The 22,959-nt window shown below is 42.6% G+C and overlaps 1 protein-coding gene across 2 annotated transcripts in view; it reads left to right on the top strand.

Annotated features, from left to right (window-relative positions):
• The window catches only part of CACHD1 (cache domain containing 1), a 216,899-nt gene that overhangs the window by 189,598 nt on the left and 4,342 nt on the right, over positions 1-22,959 (top strand). The window contains exons 17-26 of one of the 2 annotated variants that reach the window (XM_019919975.3): positions 3,387-3,509; positions 4,659-4,758; positions 4,851-4,967; positions 6,832-6,992; positions 7,315-7,401; positions 8,287-8,403; positions 9,583-9,734; positions 11,033-11,194; positions 12,459-12,536; positions 13,166-13,267. In XM_019919975.3, coding sequence (XP_019775534.1) covers positions 3,387-3,509; positions 4,659-4,758; positions 4,851-4,967; positions 6,832-6,992; positions 7,315-7,401; positions 8,287-8,403; positions 9,583-9,734; positions 11,033-11,194; positions 12,459-12,536; positions 13,166-13,267 — 1,199 coding nt within the window. The remainder of the gene's footprint in view (positions 1-3,386; positions 3,510-4,658; positions 4,759-4,850; positions 4,968-6,831; positions 6,993-7,314; positions 7,402-8,286; positions 8,404-9,582; positions 9,735-11,032; positions 11,195-12,458; positions 12,537-13,165; positions 13,268-22,959) is intronic. The other variant, XM_033865492.2, reaches the window with a different exon arrangement.

The raw sequence follows: 22,959 nt of genomic DNA, 5'->3' as shown, positions 1-22,959 counted from the left end.
AGCCCACACAAGTTTAGCTATTCGAGTTTAACAAGAGTTATAAATGGCCATTTAAATCCTGTCCATCAGTCACTCAGTGAGAGTATATTTCAGGAATAAGTATCTGCTCTTGCCTTAATCAATATGCAATCCCATGGACTTGATCATTTGAACATTTTCCTTAGCTGAGCGTGTTTTTATTATTTAAAGCCATCTATTTCATTCACCATAGTTTAGAATGCAAGTCAATTAACGCTTCTGGTTTTCAACCAAAGCAACTATAGCTTTAATGGGTATATTCATAGGTGGGCTCTGCTGAGGTACTTTTTCCAAATGATTACCAGTGATTTTGGTCTCATGTGCCAACTGGAGAACCTGCCCTCCTCCTAAGATGTGATTCCACTCTGAAAAAGCGGATTTGTCATTTACTGTTTGTATGACTATTAACAAGTTCCTTTCTGCCTTGGTTTCCTCACCTGTGAAAGAAGTATATTAGGGCCTATCTCAAATGATTATTTAAAGATTACTGTAAATAATATATGTGAGGCTCCTAGAACAGCGTGTAGCCCATGGTCAGGGCTCAATAAGTGTTAAATACTTTTATTATTATTATGAGCCTCATATGGAAAACAGAGGTAACAATGTCCAAATTGAACTAACATAATGAAAGTTAAAGATAATGCATGTAAAATGCTTAGCACTATACTTGCCAATGTCAAATCCCCAATAAATGGTAGTTATTTTTATTATCACGCTATTCATGCTTTAAATTTCTTGTATTTTAATGGGTCAGAAGAGGGAACTTAAGCTAACGTTCAACTTGTTGGTGAAGCACTCTAATTCTCCCTTGGTTTTCAGAAGCGGTTGGGCTGAGAGCTTGAGGACAGGGTTTTTCAGTGCTCACTTATCAGTTAAACAGTTTCTTTCATCAGCATTATTAGTGGCCTGAGAATCTACGTATGCATTCTTTGGAGGATGATAATGTGGTAGTGATGATGAAGTACAGTCAATGATTAAGGGGCTGGTTAGACAAGTCTTTGGCAGTGAAAATCTCACCAAAGCGCTGCAAACAGCATGGACCGTTGTGCTGAGAAATGTAGGCTTAGTTTGATTTTTCTATGGTATTCTTTATGGGTTGCTATAGTAACCATGTACATTTTTTAAATGCAGGTGAAAATATGAATGCTAGACTTCCATGGGCCATATATAATAGATGCTTTTACTTCAGCACATTTATCATCAACAGGGGCAGATGGCAGTCATACAGAGGAATTTTAGAAACAAAATCAACTTGTCCCACAAAACCTGAATTGTACTTTTCACTGAGGCAGCTATAGTATTGTAGAAAGAACCAGATTTAGTCTCTAAACCATAAATAAAAGGTGCTCAATCTTCTTTAAGTCTTTTAACCATTCTAAACCTAATTTTTCATTTATAAAATAGGAACTATAATTCCTTTCTGATGTCTTCACAGGAAATTAAGTAGATGGTTTAACATTGCTTGGAAACTCTTGAGTACCATGCAGATCTAAGGAGGCAGAAACCCTATTGGTTAGGAATATATGCTTTGGAGTTGAAGGCACTGAGTTTAAATCCCTGCTTCTACTAGTTATTCACTGTGTGACTTTAGCCGAATACTTAATCTCCCCAAGCTTCAGTTTTCTGGAAATAATGCCTCATAAGGTTTCTGTGAGAAATCATTGACGTGATATATTCAGATGCCTACCAGATGCCTATAAATTGTGAACATTCATAAATGGAAGCCGTTACTATTATCGTAATGATGGCGGTTGTTTAGACTCGTCACTCTTTCCTGAACCAGCAAGAGAAGCTTAGACTTCTTCTGACTAATACTTCAGCAAAATATTCTTTTCTACAATGCACAAATCCCATAAGGTAACTGAGTCTTGGAGTTCTTCCATGGGAGAATTTAAGTTACTTAAGTAATAATAGGGGCTCTTATGGAGGCAATAACCTCTCAAAGGCAATCCCACAACATGGTCTTCCCCCATCCCATGCCAAAAACAGCTTTGACAGCAAAGCTCTGATAGAAATTTCATTATGGGTCATGGTCCCTTTTTCTTGTTGTTTGTTTGTTTTTTCTTGTTTTTTGGGTTTTGTGGTTTTTTTTTGATGGGGGTGGTGAGTGGTGAGTTGAGTTAATATGTTAGTATCAGTGTTGTTAGTAACCAGTTGTCTACATAGCAAAGCTAATTTCACTCCCAAGTTTTGATTTTCCCAAAGAGGACTTTACTTTGGGAAGTTTCTTCTGAGCTATTATTAACCCCATTTTCAGATAAGAAAACTGAGGCTTAGAAAGGTTAAGCAGCATCCCAGGAGCCACATAGATAGAAATCAGCAAGGCCAAGTTTTAACCCCAGATCTGATTGATTCCAGAGCTAAAAAGCTAGCAAGCATCATGTTGTATTGCCCAACTTTCTCTTCCTCGGTGCTTCTGTTTTTGAGAGTAGCACTTTAGAATGGAGACAGAACTGGCCTATGAACCAGTAGAGTCTCGTTCTAGAATGTGAGCTGAGTTTTGAGTACAGCCAACTTTAGTGTTATAGAAAGAAAACAAAACGTTGTTTTCACTAAGTTTTGTATGACCTAAAACTAATTAACCTTTGAGAGCTCTATAAAATGAGATGTATAGATTAATAACTGTATATTTATCATGATCTAAAATAAAGGAAATAACTAAGGACATCACTCAGGCTCCTTGTCTAAAGTTTCATTGTTAGAGACTGCTGGTTGCCAAGGGGGAGGGGTTTGGGGGAGGGATGGAGTGGGAGGTTGAGGTGAGCAGATGTAAGCTTTTATATATAGGATGGATAAACAACAAGGTCTTACTGTATAGCACAGAGAACTATATTCAGTATCCTATGATAAACCATAATGGAACAGGATATTAAAGAAAGTATGTATAAATATGTATAACTGAATCACTTTGCTGTACAGCAGAAATTAACAACACTGTAAATCAACTATACCTCAATTAGAAAAAAAAATTGAAGGAAAAATAGAGGTTCCTTGTTGGAAGGAACCTAACAGCCACACATTAAACCTCCCAGCTGATGCCTATCCCCCCACCACCCCCATATTCTTGACAAAGAATAATCCCACCATTGTCTGACCATCTATAGTTAGGACTAGCCCTATTCCACAGCTGCCCATGTTTTGGGCTAGTCTTATTTGGGAAGTCCTACCTTTAATCTTACATTTTTCTCTTGTCAAGTCTCCATGTTATGCTAAACTAGTCATTTAGTTCATTGTTTCTCCAAGGGTGGAAAGTGCGGAAAACAGGAGTCATGTGTTTCTGATACCAGACAATGTCCTTATGAGTGAACATAGCTTTTGCCTTTAAATAAGACACACCTCTTATTCTCACTGATCATTTTCACATGAAGTACACAGCTGTCTTCCGGGCATACTGTGGCTGTGATGGGCATTGACTTCACGCTTCGATACTTCTACAAGGTTCTGATGGACTTATTACCAGTTTGTAACCAAGATGGTGGCAACAAAATAAGGTGAGCCCTTCAGGGACCCTATATCCTATCTAGCTGCAAAATACAAAGAAAAAGATGTCAGCTATCTCCAGTTGAATGCCAAGCACATTGTCATAGTCAGCGTCAGAAACTGAGTCCATTGCCTGGGTGTTCTATAAAGGAGGTTTTTGTTCTTTTATTTTTCTAAGATGCATGCTGTTTATGACTTAGATGGACAGATTTGGCTTCTGACAAGAAGAGTAACTGTGGCACAGAATTCTCCAAAAGCTCTTGTTTCTCTAGGAGTCTGTAATTAGAGGTTTCCCATATCTTGAGTGCTAGAAAGACCAGAGGGTACTCTTGGGTAGTACTTTTGATGTGAACTTAGTTATTAAACCAAAGTCTTTGTGAGATTTTCAGATGCTTAGACTGTTCCTTTGTACATTTCCCCAGAAAGAGGCTCATGGAACCAAAGGTCTTTGCCACCTGAATTTCAAAAGAGCGTGTCAAAGCAAGGGCATTCCCTTGATTTAATACAGGCCACTTTTAAAAATACCTTTATTTCCAACTCATAGCCCATGCTTCATATCACTGCTGAATTTCACATTGGCCCTTAATGGGGAAATGCAGGATTCACAGCAAACTGTTATGACGGATGGAAAGTAAAACAGAGCAGAATATAGTCTTGATTAAAGCAGTTCTAGCTTCACTTATTTAGTGTTTCCATCAAATATATTTTTGCATGTCCTCTGAACATTGTATTTTAGGTATGTTTGTCATTGAAAGAGGAAATTGTATGGTTTACCTATAATTTGTGCCTGAAAATACCCAAGACTGCTTCTTTCGGAATCTCCCTCCCCAGCAAAAAGAAAAAAATGTCCCACTTATACATTCTTGCAAAAGATCTTCGAGCCCATCTTACTTAGTCTGGGTGGTCACATTCTGTACGAAGCATGTAGGTGACCTCAGAGTCAGGTGTAACTCTCTCGCCTTAAACCGTATGCTAGGTAATCCAGCGCCTTGAGAATTAATGTGTCTGTCACCTGACTGCCAGCCTTCCTTCATTTCGTCCATGAATATTTACTGAGAACCTGCTAAATGCAATTTGTGTCAGGGCTAGCAAGATAGATGCTCTCCAGAAGCATAGAACAGCAGCTTCTGTGAACGAGGAATGTCATTGTCTTGGCACAGGTGCTTCATAATGGAAGACAGGGGTTACCTGGTGGCACATCCAACCCTCATTGACCCCAAAGGACATGCACCCGTGGAACAGCAGCACATCACCCACAAGGTATTTGTCACGAAGCTAGAGCCCAGTTCTCCGCCGGGCTGCGGCTCACTAACCACATGGCACCTGTCTTGTGTTCTGCTTGGCCTCGGTAGGAGCCCCTGGTAGCAAATGACATCCTGAACCACCCCAACTTTGTAAAGAAGAACCTGTGCAACAGCTTCAGTGACAGAACGGTCCAGAGGTTTTATAAATTCAACACGAGCCTAGTGGTAAGTTGATTCCTCAACGCTCTCTTCTCCCATCCAGCTATGGAATTGCAAGGGAGTCATGGTTTGTGTCTGAATGTTAGCTATTACCGGCTGTTTCATTGCCTGCGAATTAGAGTGATAGGACATGACAGACCTTAGTCCAACTCCCCAGTCTGATGGTTGTGGGATATAAAGCCCTGAATGGAGAAGTGAGTGTTTTAAGGGTTCACAGTTGGTATTTTGCTTTGGTTTTGTTTGTTTAAAGACTTACCCAATCTAAGCCCTTTGAAATGTCTGCTGAAGTCTGTTCCCACACTCTTGTATAAATATATGTGGCACCATGTGGTCCTCTCTTCCTGTCTTCTAGAGATTACTCAGTCTCCCTAAATTCTTAAAGCCAAATTAGGTTAGTTCTTGGTCATCCACCCTCTTAGATGAGAGCTCTTATGTAGATCATCCAAAAATAATTCCTTTTTTTTTTTTAAGCTTAGAATACTCTCTTGTGATTTGAGATGCTACAGATTTACCTGGATATGGTTAGAGATCTTAAGGATATACTTATTAATTTGTAAATAATCCTAGCTGAGAGAGAATGGGTCATGACAGAACCAACATTCAAAAAGTTATTCACAAGAAGTAAATGTATTCACAAATCATTACATGTATTATTAAAAAGATAATCATAAAGATGTATTGAGCTAGTACACCTGAAACTAACACAACATTGTAAATCAACTGTACTCTAATAAAAAATTTTTTAAATAAATAAAATAAAATTAGCTTGAAGTCAAAAACAAAAGAGGTTGGGGCTTCCCTGGTGGCACCCCAACCAGGGAAGTGGTTGAGAGTCCGCCTGCCGATGCAGGGGACACGGGTTCGTGCCCCGGTCCGGGGAGATCCCACATGCCGCGGAGCGGCTGGGCCCGTGAGCCATGGCCGCTGAGCCTGTGCTCCGCAACGGGAGAGGCCACAACAGTGAGAGGCCCGCGTACCGCAAAAAAAAAAAAAAAAAAAAAAGAGGTTAAATGAAAATCCTAAACTTAGTCTCAGAAAAAGTGATTGTAAAAACAATTGTGTAGGGGACTAGAAGAGTTTTAAGAATGAATATATTAATAGGATAGTGTGTTCAAAGCAAGGGAAGTCATTATTACTCTGTTCAACCCCCATACCCATTCTGATGAGCCCTTTCTGTAAAGGAGACATTGACAAACATGCGTGTAATCAGAGGGAGGCTGTCAGGTAAGGTTGTCATATGAAAGTCTGCCTTACTCTGTTATCTTCTGTCATTTGTACAATGATTTCCTGAGTCTTCAGCAGAGAAGCTGGGATATTCCAGTAGAAATTTTTGAGACATGCAAATTTTAGTGGAATATGAATTAGAATAAATTCTTAATGGCCCAAGTTATTCCAAAATGGAACTGGAACATTCCTGGTTATTGGAGCTAACAGGCTGATAAGCCTATGTTATTGCTTCTATTGTAAAGGTGGGCATCTTCCAGGCAGTAAAGAATTCGTCTAGACCTTTTAAGAAACGATTCAGTGCCATGATTCTCAGGGTTAGGCTTATCCTCACCATGCACACATAAGGGATAACTGGCGTGGAAACCAACATGGGCTTAAATAATTGGCCTACTACATATGACACGTGCAGAAAAAATGACCAGACTCAACTTTACGATGCTGCTTTAGCATCTTTGGCTTTCAAATACTGTAGACATTTCATGAAGCCAGCTACCACATTTTCTTATTGTAGAACGAAGAAAAGGATGCTTGCTTTAGTTGGACTGAAGTATTTTCAGCAGTTGGTTGAAGGGTTGTTTTCAGGATGGTGGAGCTGAAACTTTGCATTGTTGTCTGTCACTTCTGACAACTCTGTTGTCTGTAGGGGGATCTGACAAACCTTGTGCACGGCAGTCACTGTTCTAAATACAGACTGGCGAGGATCCCGGGAACCAATGCATTTGTCGGCATTGTCAACGAAACGTGTGACTCTCTGGCCTTCTGTGCTTGTAGCATGGTGGACCGGCTCTGTCTCAACTGTCACCGGTAAAAATGGGACGGGTCATATTCTCTGTTTACCACACTACTGAATATTTTAACTGATGCCAACTGCAAAATAAACATGAAGTGTTCAGGTGTGTCCTAGAGGAAAGGAAAGTCCTGGTTACAAAAGCATTTAGAGCTGTGTTGTTCGTAGCATCCTTGTCCAAAGAACAATGGATTGAGGTCAGTTGTATTTAAACCTTCAGTGATAACTTTTACTGTCCCTTTTAACTAGCTCATGGTGTCCTTATTTCATTTCCCTCAGTGCATGTACAATATATAGTTTATCAACCCTCTGCATAGTAACTTTCTTTTTCCTTTTCAGAATGGAACAAAATGAATGTGAATGTCCTTGTGAGTGCCCTCTAGAGGTCAATGAGTGCACTGGCAACCTCACCAATGCAGAGAACAGGTAAATTTAAAATGTGCGTGTGTGTGCATATTTATAATGGGAGTCTTGTTTATAGATTTGTTTCGAGTTGGAAGTATAAGAAGGTGGTTCATTCTAATGATGGAACTGTTCAGTGAGCCAGTTTTCAAACTCCATAGTGTCTTAAAATGAAGTCCACTTTCAGGTTTGAATATAAATGCTAAAAAATTTTTGAGTATATGTGCTACTTACAAAAATATGAGACTGTTACAAGCATTAACTAAGTGCCTAACATGTGTCAGATACTGTATGTCCAATAAGTCACTTAGTTTTCTTTCTTTCTTTCTTTCTTTTTTTTTACTTTATTTATTTTTGACTACGTTGGGTCTTCGTTGCAGCATGCGGGCTTTCTCTAGTTGCAGCGAGCGGGGGCTACTCTTCATTTCGGTGCGTGGGCTTCTCATTGCAGTGGCTTCTCTTGTTGCAGAGCACGGGCTCTAGGCGCCCAGGCTTCAGGAGTTGTGGCTCAAGGGCTCTAGAGTGCAGGCTCATTAGTTGTGGCACATGGGCTTAGTTGCTCCGTGGCATGTGGGGTCTTCCCGCACCAGGGCTCGAACCCATGTCCCCTGCATTGGCAGGCAGATTCTTAACCACTGCGCCACCAGGGAGGCCCTGTCACTTAGTTTTCAAATTAACCCTTTGATAAACATGTAGGAACATTTCACACACACAGATGCTCACCCATAATATAGCATTATTTATCTCAGTGACAGATTTTCAGGCCAGATTGGCCCAAGGTTTCATAGAGCTAAGTGGCAAAGCCAGGATTCAAACCCAGATCTGTTTGACACTGTCAGGGGCCAAGGGCATGATGAGTTTGGAATATGGATGGTCTTGGTCCTAACCTTCAGACTTGCTCCTACGTAGAAACCCAAGCTGTGAAGTCCACCAGGAGCCAGTGACGTACACGGCCATTGACCCTGGCCTGCAGGAGGCTCTTCACCAGTGTGTCAACAGCAGGTGCAGTCAGAGGATGGAGAGTGGGTAAGCAGTGCCCGGTGCTGGTTTCACGTCAACATCATAGCTGCAGGAGCAGAACCTAGTAAAGAATAGGGACCGACAACCTCCTTGAGCTGTCCAGATGGTATTTATCATCCCCATTCTTGATGTTTTAAAAAGATGTACCAGTTTTTCAGGTCCAGAACTGATTTTGATATGCCCTTTATCTACCAGGTTTAATGTTATCTGGTTTCCACTTGTTACAGCTATTTGGCACATGTACCATACCTTAGTAGCCTCATCTGTGGATGGGAAAGTTATTCTTGAAATAAGAGGAGTAAGAGAGGAAATGGCATGAAGAAGCAAGGGCAAGGGGGCAGGAACTCGTGGGTTCTAGAAACAGAACCCAGCTCTATGTGTGATACATTGAAGCTCATCAATTCTTTCTTAGAAAGCAGATATGCTTTACAGGAGTGTTGAGAACTGAAAGCCGCACGCTCCCTGCTCCCTCCCCCTCCTCCCTAGGGTGTTTGGGACTAAACAGCGGCACCTCCCCCTCCTCCCTAGGGTGTTTGGGACTAAACAACTGCAAGCTGCCATTTGATTCAACAAAATTACTGGGTGAAACGGGCAGCCAGTTTTACTTTCAGTATGTATTTTAGCAAAGGAATGGTAGGGCATCAGATAGATTAATTCGGTGTGTTATGCAGTAACCCAAAGCCTGTTAAGCTTGAGAAACACTGTGTCAGAATGCACTCAATATGTTAAAAGTTCTAAGAAATTGGCAGCAAAGAAATCTGGTGAACTCATCCACTGTTTCCCCAACTTGTTTGATCAATTTTTCCTTCCTTCCTTTTTCTTTTTTTTTTTTAATGACCATATACCTGGGGAGTGTGAGGCCAAAGTCTAACAAACCTTGGGGCCATGTGGTCTTTTAAGATGATTCTGAGTGACTCTGCACTAATCCATGATGTGTGGACTTCATGGTTTGATGTGCAGAGAGCGGTTCTGTTTCTCTCATCTCCAAGTTGTTGAGGGACATTAGACAGCTTTCCCGTGGCAGGCTATGGCTGTTCTCCTTTTATAAGGAAAGGAAACTCAGGCTCAAGGAGTTATAGCACTAGTGAGTCATGGAACCCCTGAGAGCTATCTGATGCCCAAGTCCATGTGCTCTCCCCTGCATGACACCGCTTTCTGGAATATTCAGCGTTGTCTTTCTGGCAGGGACTGCTTTGGTGTGCTGGATTGTGAATGGTGCATGGTAGACAGCGATGGCAAGACCCACTTGGACAAATCCTACTGTGCTCCCCAGAAAGAATGCTTCGGGGGGATCGTTGGAGCCAAAAGTCCCTATGTTGATGACATGGGAGCAATAGGTATGTTTTTGGGGAACCCAGAATAATTTGATTCTTGAAAACATATTTTCTTGCCTCTATACTAGGACAGAGATCTTAAAATAATTCTCTACCCTACTTCCCTGATTTCTTTGCCAGTAGTTTTTAGTTGCAAAACCAAGGCAAATAATTACTTTCAAAGCTGGCTAGCTATACTGTGCAGAGTAAGCAGCCATCTTTCCTGCCAAATTTTGCAAGCCTGGAATTCATTCCCATAAAGCTTGTTCTGAGAAAAATCAGGCCTGATTTCTGAGCAGCTGAACTGTGGGGTTGTGTGAATGTGAATCCCAGCTGTCAGAAACACAGGGCTGGTGATGGGCAGAGTGACCCGTGCATATCGCTTTCCTGCTGCTACCTTCCCTCACAACTTTTGAAGGCAGAAATCTTATGGCTACAAATTAGTATTTAGGTCCTTGAGGTTGGCAAAAGCCAGAGCTATCCAGTGCAGTGGGGTGGCTTGGGGTGGGGGAAAGGGACATTTTGGGGAGGAATACCATTGGGATTAGGCCCCAAGACCTCAAAAATACTACCTGCATACCCACCCTGAGATCTTCTCAGTGTCTTTCTGGAATTACCACAAGCTCCTCAAGCTTAGCGGGCAAGTGAAAAGATATTTAAGCCCTTAGTTAATGCCTTTTTTGACATCTCCCCACATTAGCCTGTCTGTGGAAGAAAAGCTTTTCCTATATGTGAGGAAGGGTTCTGAGCTCTCATATGACTACCGGACGAGGTTAGGACACGATTGAAGTGACCTTGCTCCAAGAAGTCACTTTATATGCCCACCTGCAGTTTCCTGTCTGAAAAGTGCAAATAGTGTCTTAAAGGGAACCCAATAAGCTTTGAAATTTGATCCTTTTGGGAGGTCACGTGACTGAGCCACTGAAATAAATGACACCGTGTAGAGTAAATATGTGCGAAGAGACCCACGTCGCCCTGCCTCACCTCTGTACTAAGAGCAGTGCACAGCCCAGGGCTGGGCCCTTAGACTGGGCACTGCATGTTTAAGGGACCCTCAACCACGTGCTTATTTCACAAGTCCTTGCCAATTGTGTGCTCTGCAAGCAAGCAGCATTTCATCTGAGAACCAGAAATTAAAGGAAGCCCTGTTCCCACATCCCAGTGGGTCTTCTTTAAGGGATTCAAAGCTTAAAGCCGCCGTTCTTACATATCTTCACTGAACCCCTTCCCACCGCATTCCTTCCCATCTCACCCCCGTCCCCATCTCCTGCTACGCTTGGGAAATCTTTATGAAGGACGTCTGTTTGTTTATTTTAATGAAGGTGATGAGGTTGTCACATTGAACATGATTAAAAGTGCCCCTGTGGGTCCCGTGGCCGGAGGCATCATGGGCTGCATCATGGTCTTGGTCCTGGCCGTGTATGCATACCGTCATCAGATTCATCGCCGGAGTCATCAGCATATGTCTCCTCTTGCTGCCCAAGGTGAGCTCGAAAGGAATCCCAAAGCTCCCCCAGGAGGCGGCAGGCTCCCAGGGTTGTTCCAAGGCGAGAAGGACAGTAACCAGTTGTAAGCCTTTAAGCGACTGTAAGACCAGTGCTACATTTCCTGCTACTGTGGAGTAGATTCGGAGGTCCCCAAAGCCTGCTTTTCCCTCCTTTAGTTCACAGCTCATTCTTTAGGGCCTAAATCCTGCAAGCCCCATTTGATTCCCCAGAAAATCCCTAGATTATCTCTCTCCTTACACAAGCGTGAGCCCGCCATAGCTTGCCTCTGGAATAAGACAGTCAGGGGAGCTGGGAAGCTGAGTGGGAAATTTTGTTCTTCGCTAAGCTCAGATAACCTGCCTTTGCTGTTCCGAAAAGACGGGCAGACCAAAGATACCTCAGGCCACTACTGGCAGGAACATGAATCTGTTCTATTGCAGCTATTACTATATTGTGTGAATGAACACACATTCAAAGGAATGATCACATCTCTTAAAACAGGATAAGGACTGTCCAACCTGGATAAGGACTTGAAGTCAGATACAAAATGATTAATTGGTCATTATGGCTTCCATATCAAGAGTTAAATGTGGTATCTGTGCTCGTTTGCAAGGAACAAAACCATTTAACGACCATCCCCATCCTCCCTACAAACCCCTTGGGATGTGTTACCCTGACCTTTGTGGAGATAAGACTCACTCATCATTTTTCCTGGACTTGGTCAGGAGCCTGGCAGCCGTCATGATTAGTCGATGTTGGAATATTTCACTGTGGTCGCAATCCTGTCGGGGGATCATGGGATCGTGTTGCCTGATTTAGTAACTGAGCTGACCACAAAGCTCTTTCCTCTTGGTAAGGTTTGGTTTGACTGAGGGTGACTGCCCTCCAGTGTAACCTTAGGCCTGGCCTTTTCTAGCATTCTGTAGCACCATTTTATCAGCACAGTCAGCCGTGGTTTTAGACCCCTTCCTTCCCTTTCAGGTACTTGAGGAGAGGATTAAAGACCTGTTAGCCTCAATCAACATCTTTTCTCCTCTGTCTCCAGAAATCAATCTCAGGTGCCCCACTGGATTATTCACCTCTTGTTCTCTCTTCTGATTCCTGCTCCCTCCTCCTTTAAAAAAAAAAAAAATGAGATGGGGCATCAGTTCATTGATGGAGTGCTGTCATCCAGTCATCCAATGAACACTCTGCAGGGCATTAAAGTGGGTGATTTTGTTTGATTAAATAGTCATGTTTCTCTCTTTTGAATGATGGGTAGAAATGTCAGTGCGTATGTCCAACCTGGAGAATGACAGAGATGAAAGGGATGATGACGGCCATGAAGACAGAGGCATCAGTGAGTATCCAGGCTGCTTCCGTGCAGAACGTGGCAGCAGGAGCTAATCCAGAATAAATGTGCTTTCTCGTATTAAAGTTTAAGATGCTTTGGCATGATGGGGTTCTTTCTTTCCCCCATTTTCATTAGGAATAAGCGTAGGTATTTGCTTTGTTCTAGTACATCTCAAAAGATTTCAGGGTGTTCTTTGTTGCACTAAGTACTTTGGCCTAAAACACTTTACTCTTCCCTTTCTTTCTCCTCCTCATTACTTTCCAGTATAGCATTTTAGAAAGGGAGTCATCAGGCATGCATTTCTTTTAAATCCCTTAACTAATGTATACAACTCAGGGGGAAAAAAAGAACATTTCTCTATCAAAAGAGAGCTCCATGTGTGTTGAGATACTTTGGCCTTCAACTATACAGAGTATATCTCCTTGATGCATGTTGGAGATATGTCATTAGGGACCTCTTGCTGTCCCAGTCCTAAAACCAACTCCCCTAATCCTCAGAATCGTTGAAAAATGACTCATTCTAGCTCTGCAAGGAATAAGTCCCCCCATCACGTGAATGAGGCTACTTAGCGCAAATGTGCTTGATACAATAAAGATACTGGCCTAAGAGTGACTAACCATCCTTGCCTTCCACAGTCAGCAATACTCGATTTATAGCTGCAGTCATCGAACGGCACGCACACAGTCCAGAAAGGAGGCGTCGCTACTGGGGTCGCTCAGGAACAGAAAGCGATCATGGTAAGAAGGTCTGGCTTCCTGCGCTCGAGGCCCTGAGGACCCTGGTGCACTTGTGGGCCAGTGCTCACAAGTTATTTATGCATAAATAACCCTTCTCTCTCTTTCCCGTTCCATGCTCAGGTCAATTATTTTGACATAGTTTTCCAAATAGTTACATTCCAACATGAAACTTTTATAAGAGCCCCAGGAGAGCTTGGCTTATGGCTCAGCATTCCCAGGCATACGTGGGATGACCTCTGGGCGCACAGATTGCCTCCCGGGTTTTCTCCATGAATAAGCGTTCAGATCATCTCAATGGTACCTGCTTACCCATTCACTGAGAACCAGTGGTACCCCACGTGGTTCTCAGTGAATCGACTTAGTCATAGGTCCTGCTGCCCAGTGATGTTGGTTGGCAAACACCAGTATCGACAAGGGCTCTCTTGGCCACATACTCTCAGGGCCTGGCAAGAATCCATGCTGTCATCTGGCATCCCCTGCCCTGACCTCCTGCCTGGCCTGGAGCCCCAGGGAAGCCTTCACCAAAGAGACAACACTTACCCTGGGCCTTGAAGGATGATTAAAGAAAAGTGAGGGACAAAGGATATTAGAGGCAAAGGGACTGGTGTGTACAAAGTCATGGAGGTGCCTAAAGTGCCTGTAAGATGCTCGGGAAGGGTCGGGACTGAGTTGTGAAGAGACACTGGGTGCTAAGTGAGCTACCAATTATCAAGTCCACGGCTGTACCAACAGCATGGCCACCATGTACCTTCTCACCTTCCCAGTGCCCGTATGGCTCATTGTCACAGAGAACAGCAGATGTGTCCTACTGTCTAGGCATCCCTGCCACTGTTGCACAAAACTATAACAGAAGTGTACATCCTTTCCTGTAATTGTCAGATCTTTTTGTTTTTCATATAGCTGTTTAATTTTCCAGAAATCTTTCTTTTCTTCCCAGAATCAGGTCTTTTTTTAATGCATAAATAATGCATTTATGCTTTTTTTATTCTGCTTTCTCCACATCTACCCTGAAAAAAAAAACGTCTTCAAGCAGTGTGCTTCCACACCTGTGCTAAAAAATGCAGGAGTAGATATTCATCAAAGCAGCCAATGTGGCCTTTTACACGGCAGCCAGGTATCCAAACTCCCTTTGGAAAACAGGAGAAGCCAAAGGTCTGATTTTTAAATTGGTGACTCTTAATTTGGGCTCTGAATGACATTGTTCCCACCAACTAAATAGAAACTTCTGGTTTCTATGGAGAGTCAAAGCAGAACTTAAATTTCTCAGTTTCTTTGACTTTCTGCCTTTTTTCCAGAAAAACCTTTGAACCTGCATAAATTCATTCTGCCAGGCAGTTCTGTGTCTCTTCTCCTTTGAATAATAAAACAGGTTTGAGGCTACTAGAGTTCAACAGAAATAATTTCTTATTCAGCAGAAATACTGAGTTCTTTCTCTCTCTCTCCCTCTCCGTCTCTCTCTCCCTCTCCCCACCCCCCTTTCCCCTGGTAGAAACCGCTTCAGTACAAAATTGGAATTCTGAGTGATGTTCTAATGTTCCATTAGCCCTCCCATCATCTTAGTAAAAATGGCATATGAAGCAACAGCTGAGATAAAAGGAATAGTGCGGTGTCAGCATCCAGAAGCCAAGGAATTTAGCTAAGGGCTTGCTTTCTTTCATTTTTCACAATAATTGGATCCCTGTTATCCCCAGAGTTTCTCATGCAGACAGAATGCAGCGCCAGAAGAAGCGGAAGACATTGACATTCCACGTAATTCCAAAGGCACCACAAAGTCAGCAGCATTTAACCGAGTGTTGTCCTATCCCTGAACCTGTATGGTGGGTCACTGAAAGTGGTGGTATCAAGCTAATGTCCCCGTGGTACCTAGAGGATAGGTACACGTTAAACACGGAAATCTGATCTAGTTCTTTTGTGGCACACGACTTGCTCAAGCGTGTGTTCTCTTATTTGGTGAAGGTATCAGGCGGGCATCTGCTGTTTGCTTGGCAGAGAGGAAGGAGTTGGGGAAGGGAGCGGGATGGGCCTTATTTCTGTCAGGCAGCGTGGTCTAGAAGAGCTTATAAGACAGGTCAAGCAGAATTCACTTGGAATCCCACCTCTCCCCTTCTTTCCAGGTAGTGAGACCTTAGGGAAGCTACGTGGACCTCAGTTTCCTAATAATTAAAACGGGATTAGAAATTCCTCCCGGGTAAGGTTGTCGTGAGAATGAAGTGAGATAACACATGGCAGGCATGAGCTCAGAGCTGACCTCACCTCCATACCCACTCTGCCCTCAAGGAATTGATAATCCAGCACGAAACTGTAAATGCGTGCATGTATTCACAAGACTGATAAAAGGCTGAATGTGACAGCTTCCTTAAAGAAGTGGAACAAAGAAGAAGATGGGGAGAGAGTTCACTTTTATCTGCAAGTAAATCATGTAAGACCCTGGGGGGAGAGGGGACACACACAAAAGGAAACCTCAGAAGAATAAAATATATAAATGTATAAGGATGGAACAGACCAGACTTTCATGGTATGGTTCAGAGTGGTGATATTCCCAGAATTAAAACTAAATGTTACCCACCTAAACTTGGAGACTCCAGGCTGCATTTTTAACTAGAAATATTTCATGTGGCCAACAGAGTTTTGTATTTTAAAAGAACCTGATTTTTAATTTTTGTATCTTAAAAGAAAACTACTCAAAATAAGAATGGTGTCTGAAAAGTAGAATCATTTTTATCAGCGTTCTGACACCACGTAGAATGATCGTTTTCCAGCACTTGGCTATTAACTGTTACACTCTGCTTTGCCCATTATTTCTCTTGAAAATATCATATTCTAACTAATCAATCGGCTTATTTTTAAGTTAAAAATCACCAGTATGTATTTGTTCCTTGTGAATCTGTGTTTTAGTTACCATCTCATTAGAAACATTACAAAGGTACGTTAAGCAACATTTTTTTCTTTGTAAAAGGGAATTTTTCCCCTAGCGAAGTAAATTCCAAAAGACTTAAAACGCAAATGCTGAACCTTGAAAATCTGGTCAAAAATTACATAGTGCACCACGAAACCATTTTTTAGAAGTGCAGAGATATTCTCCTGCAGTTACTCGCTGTGACCACAAAGGGGTGATGACCACAAAGGGGTGAGTGAGTCCCCAGAGGGACCTAACAGCCCTTGCCATCAAGAGGGTTTTCTTAAGAACCGTCAGATAAATACATGAGCAGAATGACAAAGAGCAAAAGCCTAATTTGACTCTTCTATTCCTTTTGGATGCCAGGCCTCCTTCCTGAAGCCTGTTTCGCCTTGAAATTGGCTTTGCAGGAATTTCTCTGTGTGCACCTTTGGATAGTAAAGAAGTCTTTCTTTGAAAGTATTTGTAAATGTCGTCTGTGTCTTAAATGGTGCTGCTTCCTGCATGAGTCAGAGACCGTGTCTGTCTTATGCATCACTGTTCCCAGCACTTCACAGAATTGCCTGGCACTGAGTAAACGCTCAGTTAATTTGCTAAGTGAGAGCACGTGTTTGGCTTTCTCCTGCTTCTCTGAAACATGCTACTCCCTCCCTCCAGATTTCCATGAATTACTGAGATAAGAGGAAGCCTGAGTAAGTTACAGAGGGGTTGAGCAGTAGTGTCCCACTGAGGAAATAAAACAGAATTGCCCCAGAGGGGTTCCCTTCGGAGGGGTCCCTGCTGGGATTCTCATCAGAAAGCACCAGGAGAAACGGGGCTGCCCCCGAGTTGCCTTGGGAATGGCTGCAAGGTCACCACCCACCTGGGCCTGTGACCAGCCAGGTTCAGAGCACCCCTGGACTCTAAGTCAGAACTCCAGGCAGGGCCCAGTGAATCCTAGAATGTCTTCATTATTAGATGAGACTGGTAAAATGTCACACCAGACAGAACCACAGATTGCTGAAAAAATTATGTGATTTTTTTTTTTTTTAAGCACATGCTTTGTGTAAGGCATAAGTCCTCGTACTTGAAGAAGGAGTTTGCTAATGGACAAGACAGCCCTATATTTTTTTGTAATACGGTAAAATCTAAGATAAGGATGTGCACAGATTACCGTTTAAACTCACAGAAGAGTCACCAGAACCCCTATAGGTTGCTATGACTGGGTGGGGTGGATGTTGGTTGGGAAGGTTTCCCAGAAAAGACCTTCAAACATAACGTGAAGCACAATAGCAAGATAAGGGAAGGTGGGAGGGTGAGACAGGCAGAAGGACCACTGTGAATTTTACACCATGAATGTGAAAATCGGCTGTCAGTTCCGCTGGGTGCTTGTAAATGAGCAGTCAGGAAGGCATCCAGGAGGCAAGATGAAGACAGCCTAGCACTAAAGGTTGGCTAAAAATAATCGACACACTGAGATTTTGCTAAAATGTGTTTTCTAGTACTTTAGTCTCTTACGTGTAGAACATTTGTAACTGAGGTTTTAAAGCCTACGTTACATTCTAGACTTAGCACTACTGAAGCTGAGAATCTTGTTCTGGCTCCTGATCTCTTAATCTTGGGTAAAGGCATCACTATTCCTCCAGCAACTGAACCTAGAAACCTCAAGGATATTAACCCTCTTGGCATCTTCACCAGGAAGTCCATTTGGTCACCAGAGCCAGCCCTTCCCTGAACGTGAACAGCTGCTCGCTCCACTTAAACACGGCTAACGTCCCACTTCACGGCCTTGCCGTCTTCTCGGGCCGATGCTCAGTCCCCCGTCCTCTGAGCCTCCCATCCCTCCTTCCCTGTGGCCAGCCTCCTCATTGCCACAAGGGATCATCTTAAAGCACACGTTATGTTGCTTCCATCTACCTTCCCCCTGCCCTTTGACCAGCCTTCCTGGTCTGGTCTCAGCCTGCCTGTCCAGCCTCATCTCTTGCTCTTTTCTCCTACACATGAAGCTTTTCCCCATTCCTCAAATCCATGGAGCCTTTCAGTCTCCTGGTCTTTGAATATGCTCATCTCCCTGCCTGAAGTACCTTCCACCCCTTTCTTTACCTAGTGAACCCCTCTCTCCCATGAGGGCCACCTTAAGTGTCACTTCCTCCAGGATTCTAAGCCAAGTTCATCAGCTTTGGTATTCCTTTGTAATGCCTCTAGTTTCGCACCTGTGTTTCCCCTTCTTGACTGTGGACTTCTCAGAAGCTGGGGCCTCACCTTACCCCTTTTTCTGTTGAACCCCTAGCCTGGCATCTGGCACCAAGAGGGCACTCAGTAATGACGGACACACAACAACGAACTCTCCTTCTTCTGTCCTGATTTATGGCCAACGTGCCTGTTTTTCTGGCTGGGTATCTCTACATACGTTATCCACAGACTCTCAAAATCAAGATGTGCAAAAACAAAATTCGTTTCCTTCCCTGAGACTCAGGATCTCGGAGTCACCCTCTCTTATCATCCTGACTGTAAGTTGCCCCCCACATCAAGTTGCTGATGAACTACTACTGTTTCCACCCCAGAGCTGTCTGTCCAATCCCATAGTTTTAATTCAACAACTCTCAGCTGGGCTGTTGCAATAACCTCCTAACTGCCTCCCTCTCTCTCCTTTTTATTCAGCCACCAAACTGCCACCAGAACTCTCGCTCTTTTTTTATATGTAAATTTATTTATTTAGTTTTGGCTGCGTTGGATCTTCATTGTGCGCAGGCTTTCTCTAGTTGTGGCGAGCGGGGACTACTGTTCCTTGTGGTGCACGGGCTTCTCATTGAGGTGGCTTTTCTTCTTGTGGAGCATGGGCTCTGGGCACGTGGGCTTCAGTAGTTGCAACACGCGGGCTTCAGTATTTGTGGCTCACTGGCTCTAGAGCGCAGGCTCAGTAGTTGTGGCGCACGGGCTCAGTTGCTCCATGACATGTGGGATCTTCCCGGACCAGGGATCGAGCCCACGTTCCCTGCATTGGCAGGCAGATTCTTAACCACTGCACCACGAGGGAAGTCCCAGAACTCTTTTTTTTTTTTTTAATACAGCAAGTTCTTATTAGTCATCAGTTTTATACACATCAGTGTATACATGTCAATCCCAATCGCCCAATTCATCACACCACCACCACCACCCCCCGGCCGCTTTCCCCCCTTGGTGTCCATACGTTTGTTCTCTACATCTGTGTCTCAACTTCTGCCCTGCAAACCGGCTCATCTGTACCATTTTTCTAGGTTCCACATACATGCGTTAATATACGATATTTGTTTTACTCTTTCTGCCTTACTTCACTCTGTATGACAGTCTCTAGATCCATCCACGTCTCAACAAATAACTCAATTTCGTTCCTTTTTATGGCTGAGTAATATTCCATTGTATGTATGTACCACAACTTCTTTATCCATTCGTCTCTCGATGGACATTTAGGTTGCTTCCATGACCTGGCTATTGCAAATAGTGCTGCAATGAACATTGGGGTGCATGTGTCTTTTTGAATTATGGTTTTCTCTGGGTATATGCCCAGTAGAGGGATTGCTAGATCATATGGTAATTCTATTTTTAGTTTTTTAAGGAACCTCCGTACTGTTCTCCATAGTGGCTGTATCAATTTACATTCCCAGCAACAGTACAAGAGGGTTCCCTTTTCTCCACACCCTCTCCAACATTTGTTGTTTGTAGATTTTCTGATGATGCCCATTCTAACTGGTGTGAGGTGATACCTCACTGTAGTTTTGATTTGCATTTCTCTAATAATTAGTGATGTTGAGCAGCTTTTCATGTGCTTCTTGGCCATGTGTATGTCTTCTTTGGAGAAATGTCTATTTAGGTCTTCTGCCCATTTTTGGATTCGGTTGTTTGTTTCTTTAATATTGAGCTGCATGAGCTGTTTGGAGATTAATCCTTTGTCCATTGATTCGTTTGCAAATATTTTCTCCCATTCTGAGGGTTGTCTTTTCGTCTTGTTTATGGTTTCCTTTGCTGTGCAAAAGCTTTGAAGTTTCATTAGGTACCATTTGTTTATTTTTGTTTTTATTTCCATTTCTCTAGGAGGTGGATCAAAAAGGATCTTGCTATGATTTATGTCAAAGAGTGTTCTTCCTATGTTTTCCTCTAAGAGTATTTTTTGGTTTTTTTTTTAATATTTATTTTTGGCTGTGTTGGGTCTTCGTTTCTGTGCGAGGGCTTTCTCTAGTTGCAGCAAGTGAGGGGCACTCTTCATCACGGTGCACGGGCCTCTCACTATCGTGGCCTCTCTTGTTGCAGAGCACAGGCTACAGATGCGCAGGCTCAGTAGTTGTGGCTCATGGGCCTAGTTGCTCCGCGGCATGTGGGATCCTCCCAGCCCAGGGCTCGAACCCGTGTCCCCTGCACTGGCAGGCAAACTCTCAACCACTGCGCCACCAGGGAAGCCCCCTCTAAGAGTTTGATAGTGTCCGGTCTTACATTTAGGTCTCAAATCCATTTCGAGTTTATTTTTGTGTATGGTGTTAGGGAGTGTTCTAATTTCATTCTTTTACATGTAGCTGTCCAGTTTTCCCAGCACCACTTATTGAAGAGACTGTCTTTTCTCCATTGTATATCTTTGCCTCCTTTGTCATAGATTAGTTAACCATAGGTGCATGGGTTTATCTCTGGGCTTTCTATCTTGTTCCATTGACCTATGTTTCTGTTTTTGTGCCAGTACCATATTGTCTTGATTACTGTAGTTTTGTAGTATAGTCTGAAGTCAGGGAGTCTGATTCCTCCAGCTCCATTTCTTTCCCTCAAGACTGCTTTGGCTATTCAGGGTCTTTTGTGTCTCCATACAAATTTTAAGATTATTTGTTCTAGTTCTGTAAAAGTGCCATTGGTAATTTGATAGAGATTGCACTGAATCTGTAGATTGCTTTGGGTAGTATAGTCATTTTCACAATATTGATTCTTCCAATCCAAGAACATGGAATATCTCTCCGTCTGTTGGTGTCATCTTTAATTTCTTTCATCAGTGTCTTATAGTTTTCTGCATACAGGTCTTTTGTCTCCCTAGGTAGGTTTATTCCTAGGTATTTTATTCTTTTTGTTGCAGTGGTAAATGGGAGTGTTTCCTTAATTTCTCTTTCAGATTTTTCATCATTAGTGTATAGGAATGCAAGAGATTTCTGTGCAGTAATTTTGTATCCTGCAACTTTACCAAATGCATTGATTAGCTCTAGTAGTTTTCTGGTGGCATTTTTAGGATTGTCTATGTATAGTATCATGTCATCTGCAAACAGTGACAGTTTTACTTCTTCTTTTCCAATTTGTATTTCTTTTTCTTCTCTGATTGCCATGGCTAGGACTTCCAAAACTATGTTGAATAATAGTGGTGAGAGTGGACATCCTTGTCTTGTTCTTGATCTTAAAGGAAATGGTTTCAGTTTTTCACCATTGAGAATGATGTTTGCTGTGGGTTTGTCGTATATGGCCTTTATTATGTTCAGGTAGGTTCCCTCTGTGCCCACTTTCTGGAGAGTTTTTATCATAAATGGGTGTTGAATTTTGTCAAAATCTTTTCCTGCATCTATTGAGATGACCATATGGTTTTTATTCTTCAGTTTGTTAATATGGTATATCACATTGATTGATTTGCATGTACTGAAGAATCCTTGCATCCCTGGGATAAATCCCACTTGATCATGGTGTGTGATCCTTTTAATGTGTTGTTCGATTCTGTTTGCTAGTATTTTGTTGAGGATTTTTGCATCTCTATTCATCAGCGATATTGGTCTGTAATTTTCTTTTTTTGTAGTATCTTTGTCTGGTTTTGGTATTAGGGTGATGGTGGCCTTATAGAACAAGTTTTGGAGTGTTCCTTCCTCTGCAATTTTTTGTAAGAGTTTGAGAAGGATGGGTGTTAGCTCTTCTCTAAATGTTTGGTAGAATTCACCTTGAGAAGCCATCTGGTCTTGGACTTTTGTTTGTTGGAAGATTTTTAATCACAGTTTCAATTTCATTACTTGTGATTGGTCTGTTCATGTTTTCTATTTCTTCCTGGTTCAATCTTGGAAGATTATACCTTTCTAAGAATTTGTCCATTTTTTCCAGGTTGTTCATTTTATTGGCATAGAGTTGCTTGTGGTAGCCTCTTAGGATGCTTTGTATTTCTGCGGTGTCTGTTGTAACTTCTCCTTTTTCATTTCTAATTTTATTGATTTGAGTCCTCTCCCTCTTTTTTTTTTTTTAAGTTTCCTTGGGTTTTGGGGGTTTTTTTGCAGTACACGGGCCTCTCACTGCTGTGGTCTCTCCCGTTGCGGAGCACAGGCTCCGGACGTGCAGCCTCAGCGGCCATGGCTCACGGGCCCAGCCGCTCTAAGGCATGTGGGATCCTCCTGGACTGGGGCACGAACCCGTATCCCCTGCATCGGCAGGCAGACTGTCAACCACTGCGCCACCAGGGAAGCCCTTCCTCTCCCTCTTTTTCTTGATGAGTCTGGCTAATGGTTTATCAATTTTGTTTATCTTCTCAAAGAACCAGCTTTTAGTTTTATTGATCTTTGCTATTGTTTCTTTGTTTCTATTTCAGTTATTTCTGCTCTCATCTTTATGATTGCTTTCCTTCTGCTGTCTTTGGGTTTTGTTTGTTCTTCTTTCTCTAGTTCCTTTAGGTGTAAGTTTAGATTGTTTACGTGAGATTTTTCTTGTTTCTTGAGGTAGGCTTGTATAGCTATAAACTTCACTCTTAGAACTGCTTTTGCTGCATCCCAGAGGTTTTTGATCATCGTGTTTTCATAGTCATTTGTCTTTAGGTATTTTTTGATTTCCTCTTTGATTTCTT

This window comes from Tursiops truncatus, chromosome 1 (genome assembly GCF_011762595.2).
Source record: "Tursiops truncatus isolate mTurTru1 chromosome 1, mTurTru1.mat.Y, whole genome shotgun sequence".
In the NCBI taxonomy this organism is placed as follows: domain Eukaryota; kingdom Metazoa; phylum Chordata; class Mammalia; order Artiodactyla; family Delphinidae; genus Tursiops; species Tursiops truncatus.
Note: the sequence above shows the minus strand (reverse complement) of the source record. Positions and strands in the feature narration are given on the sequence as shown.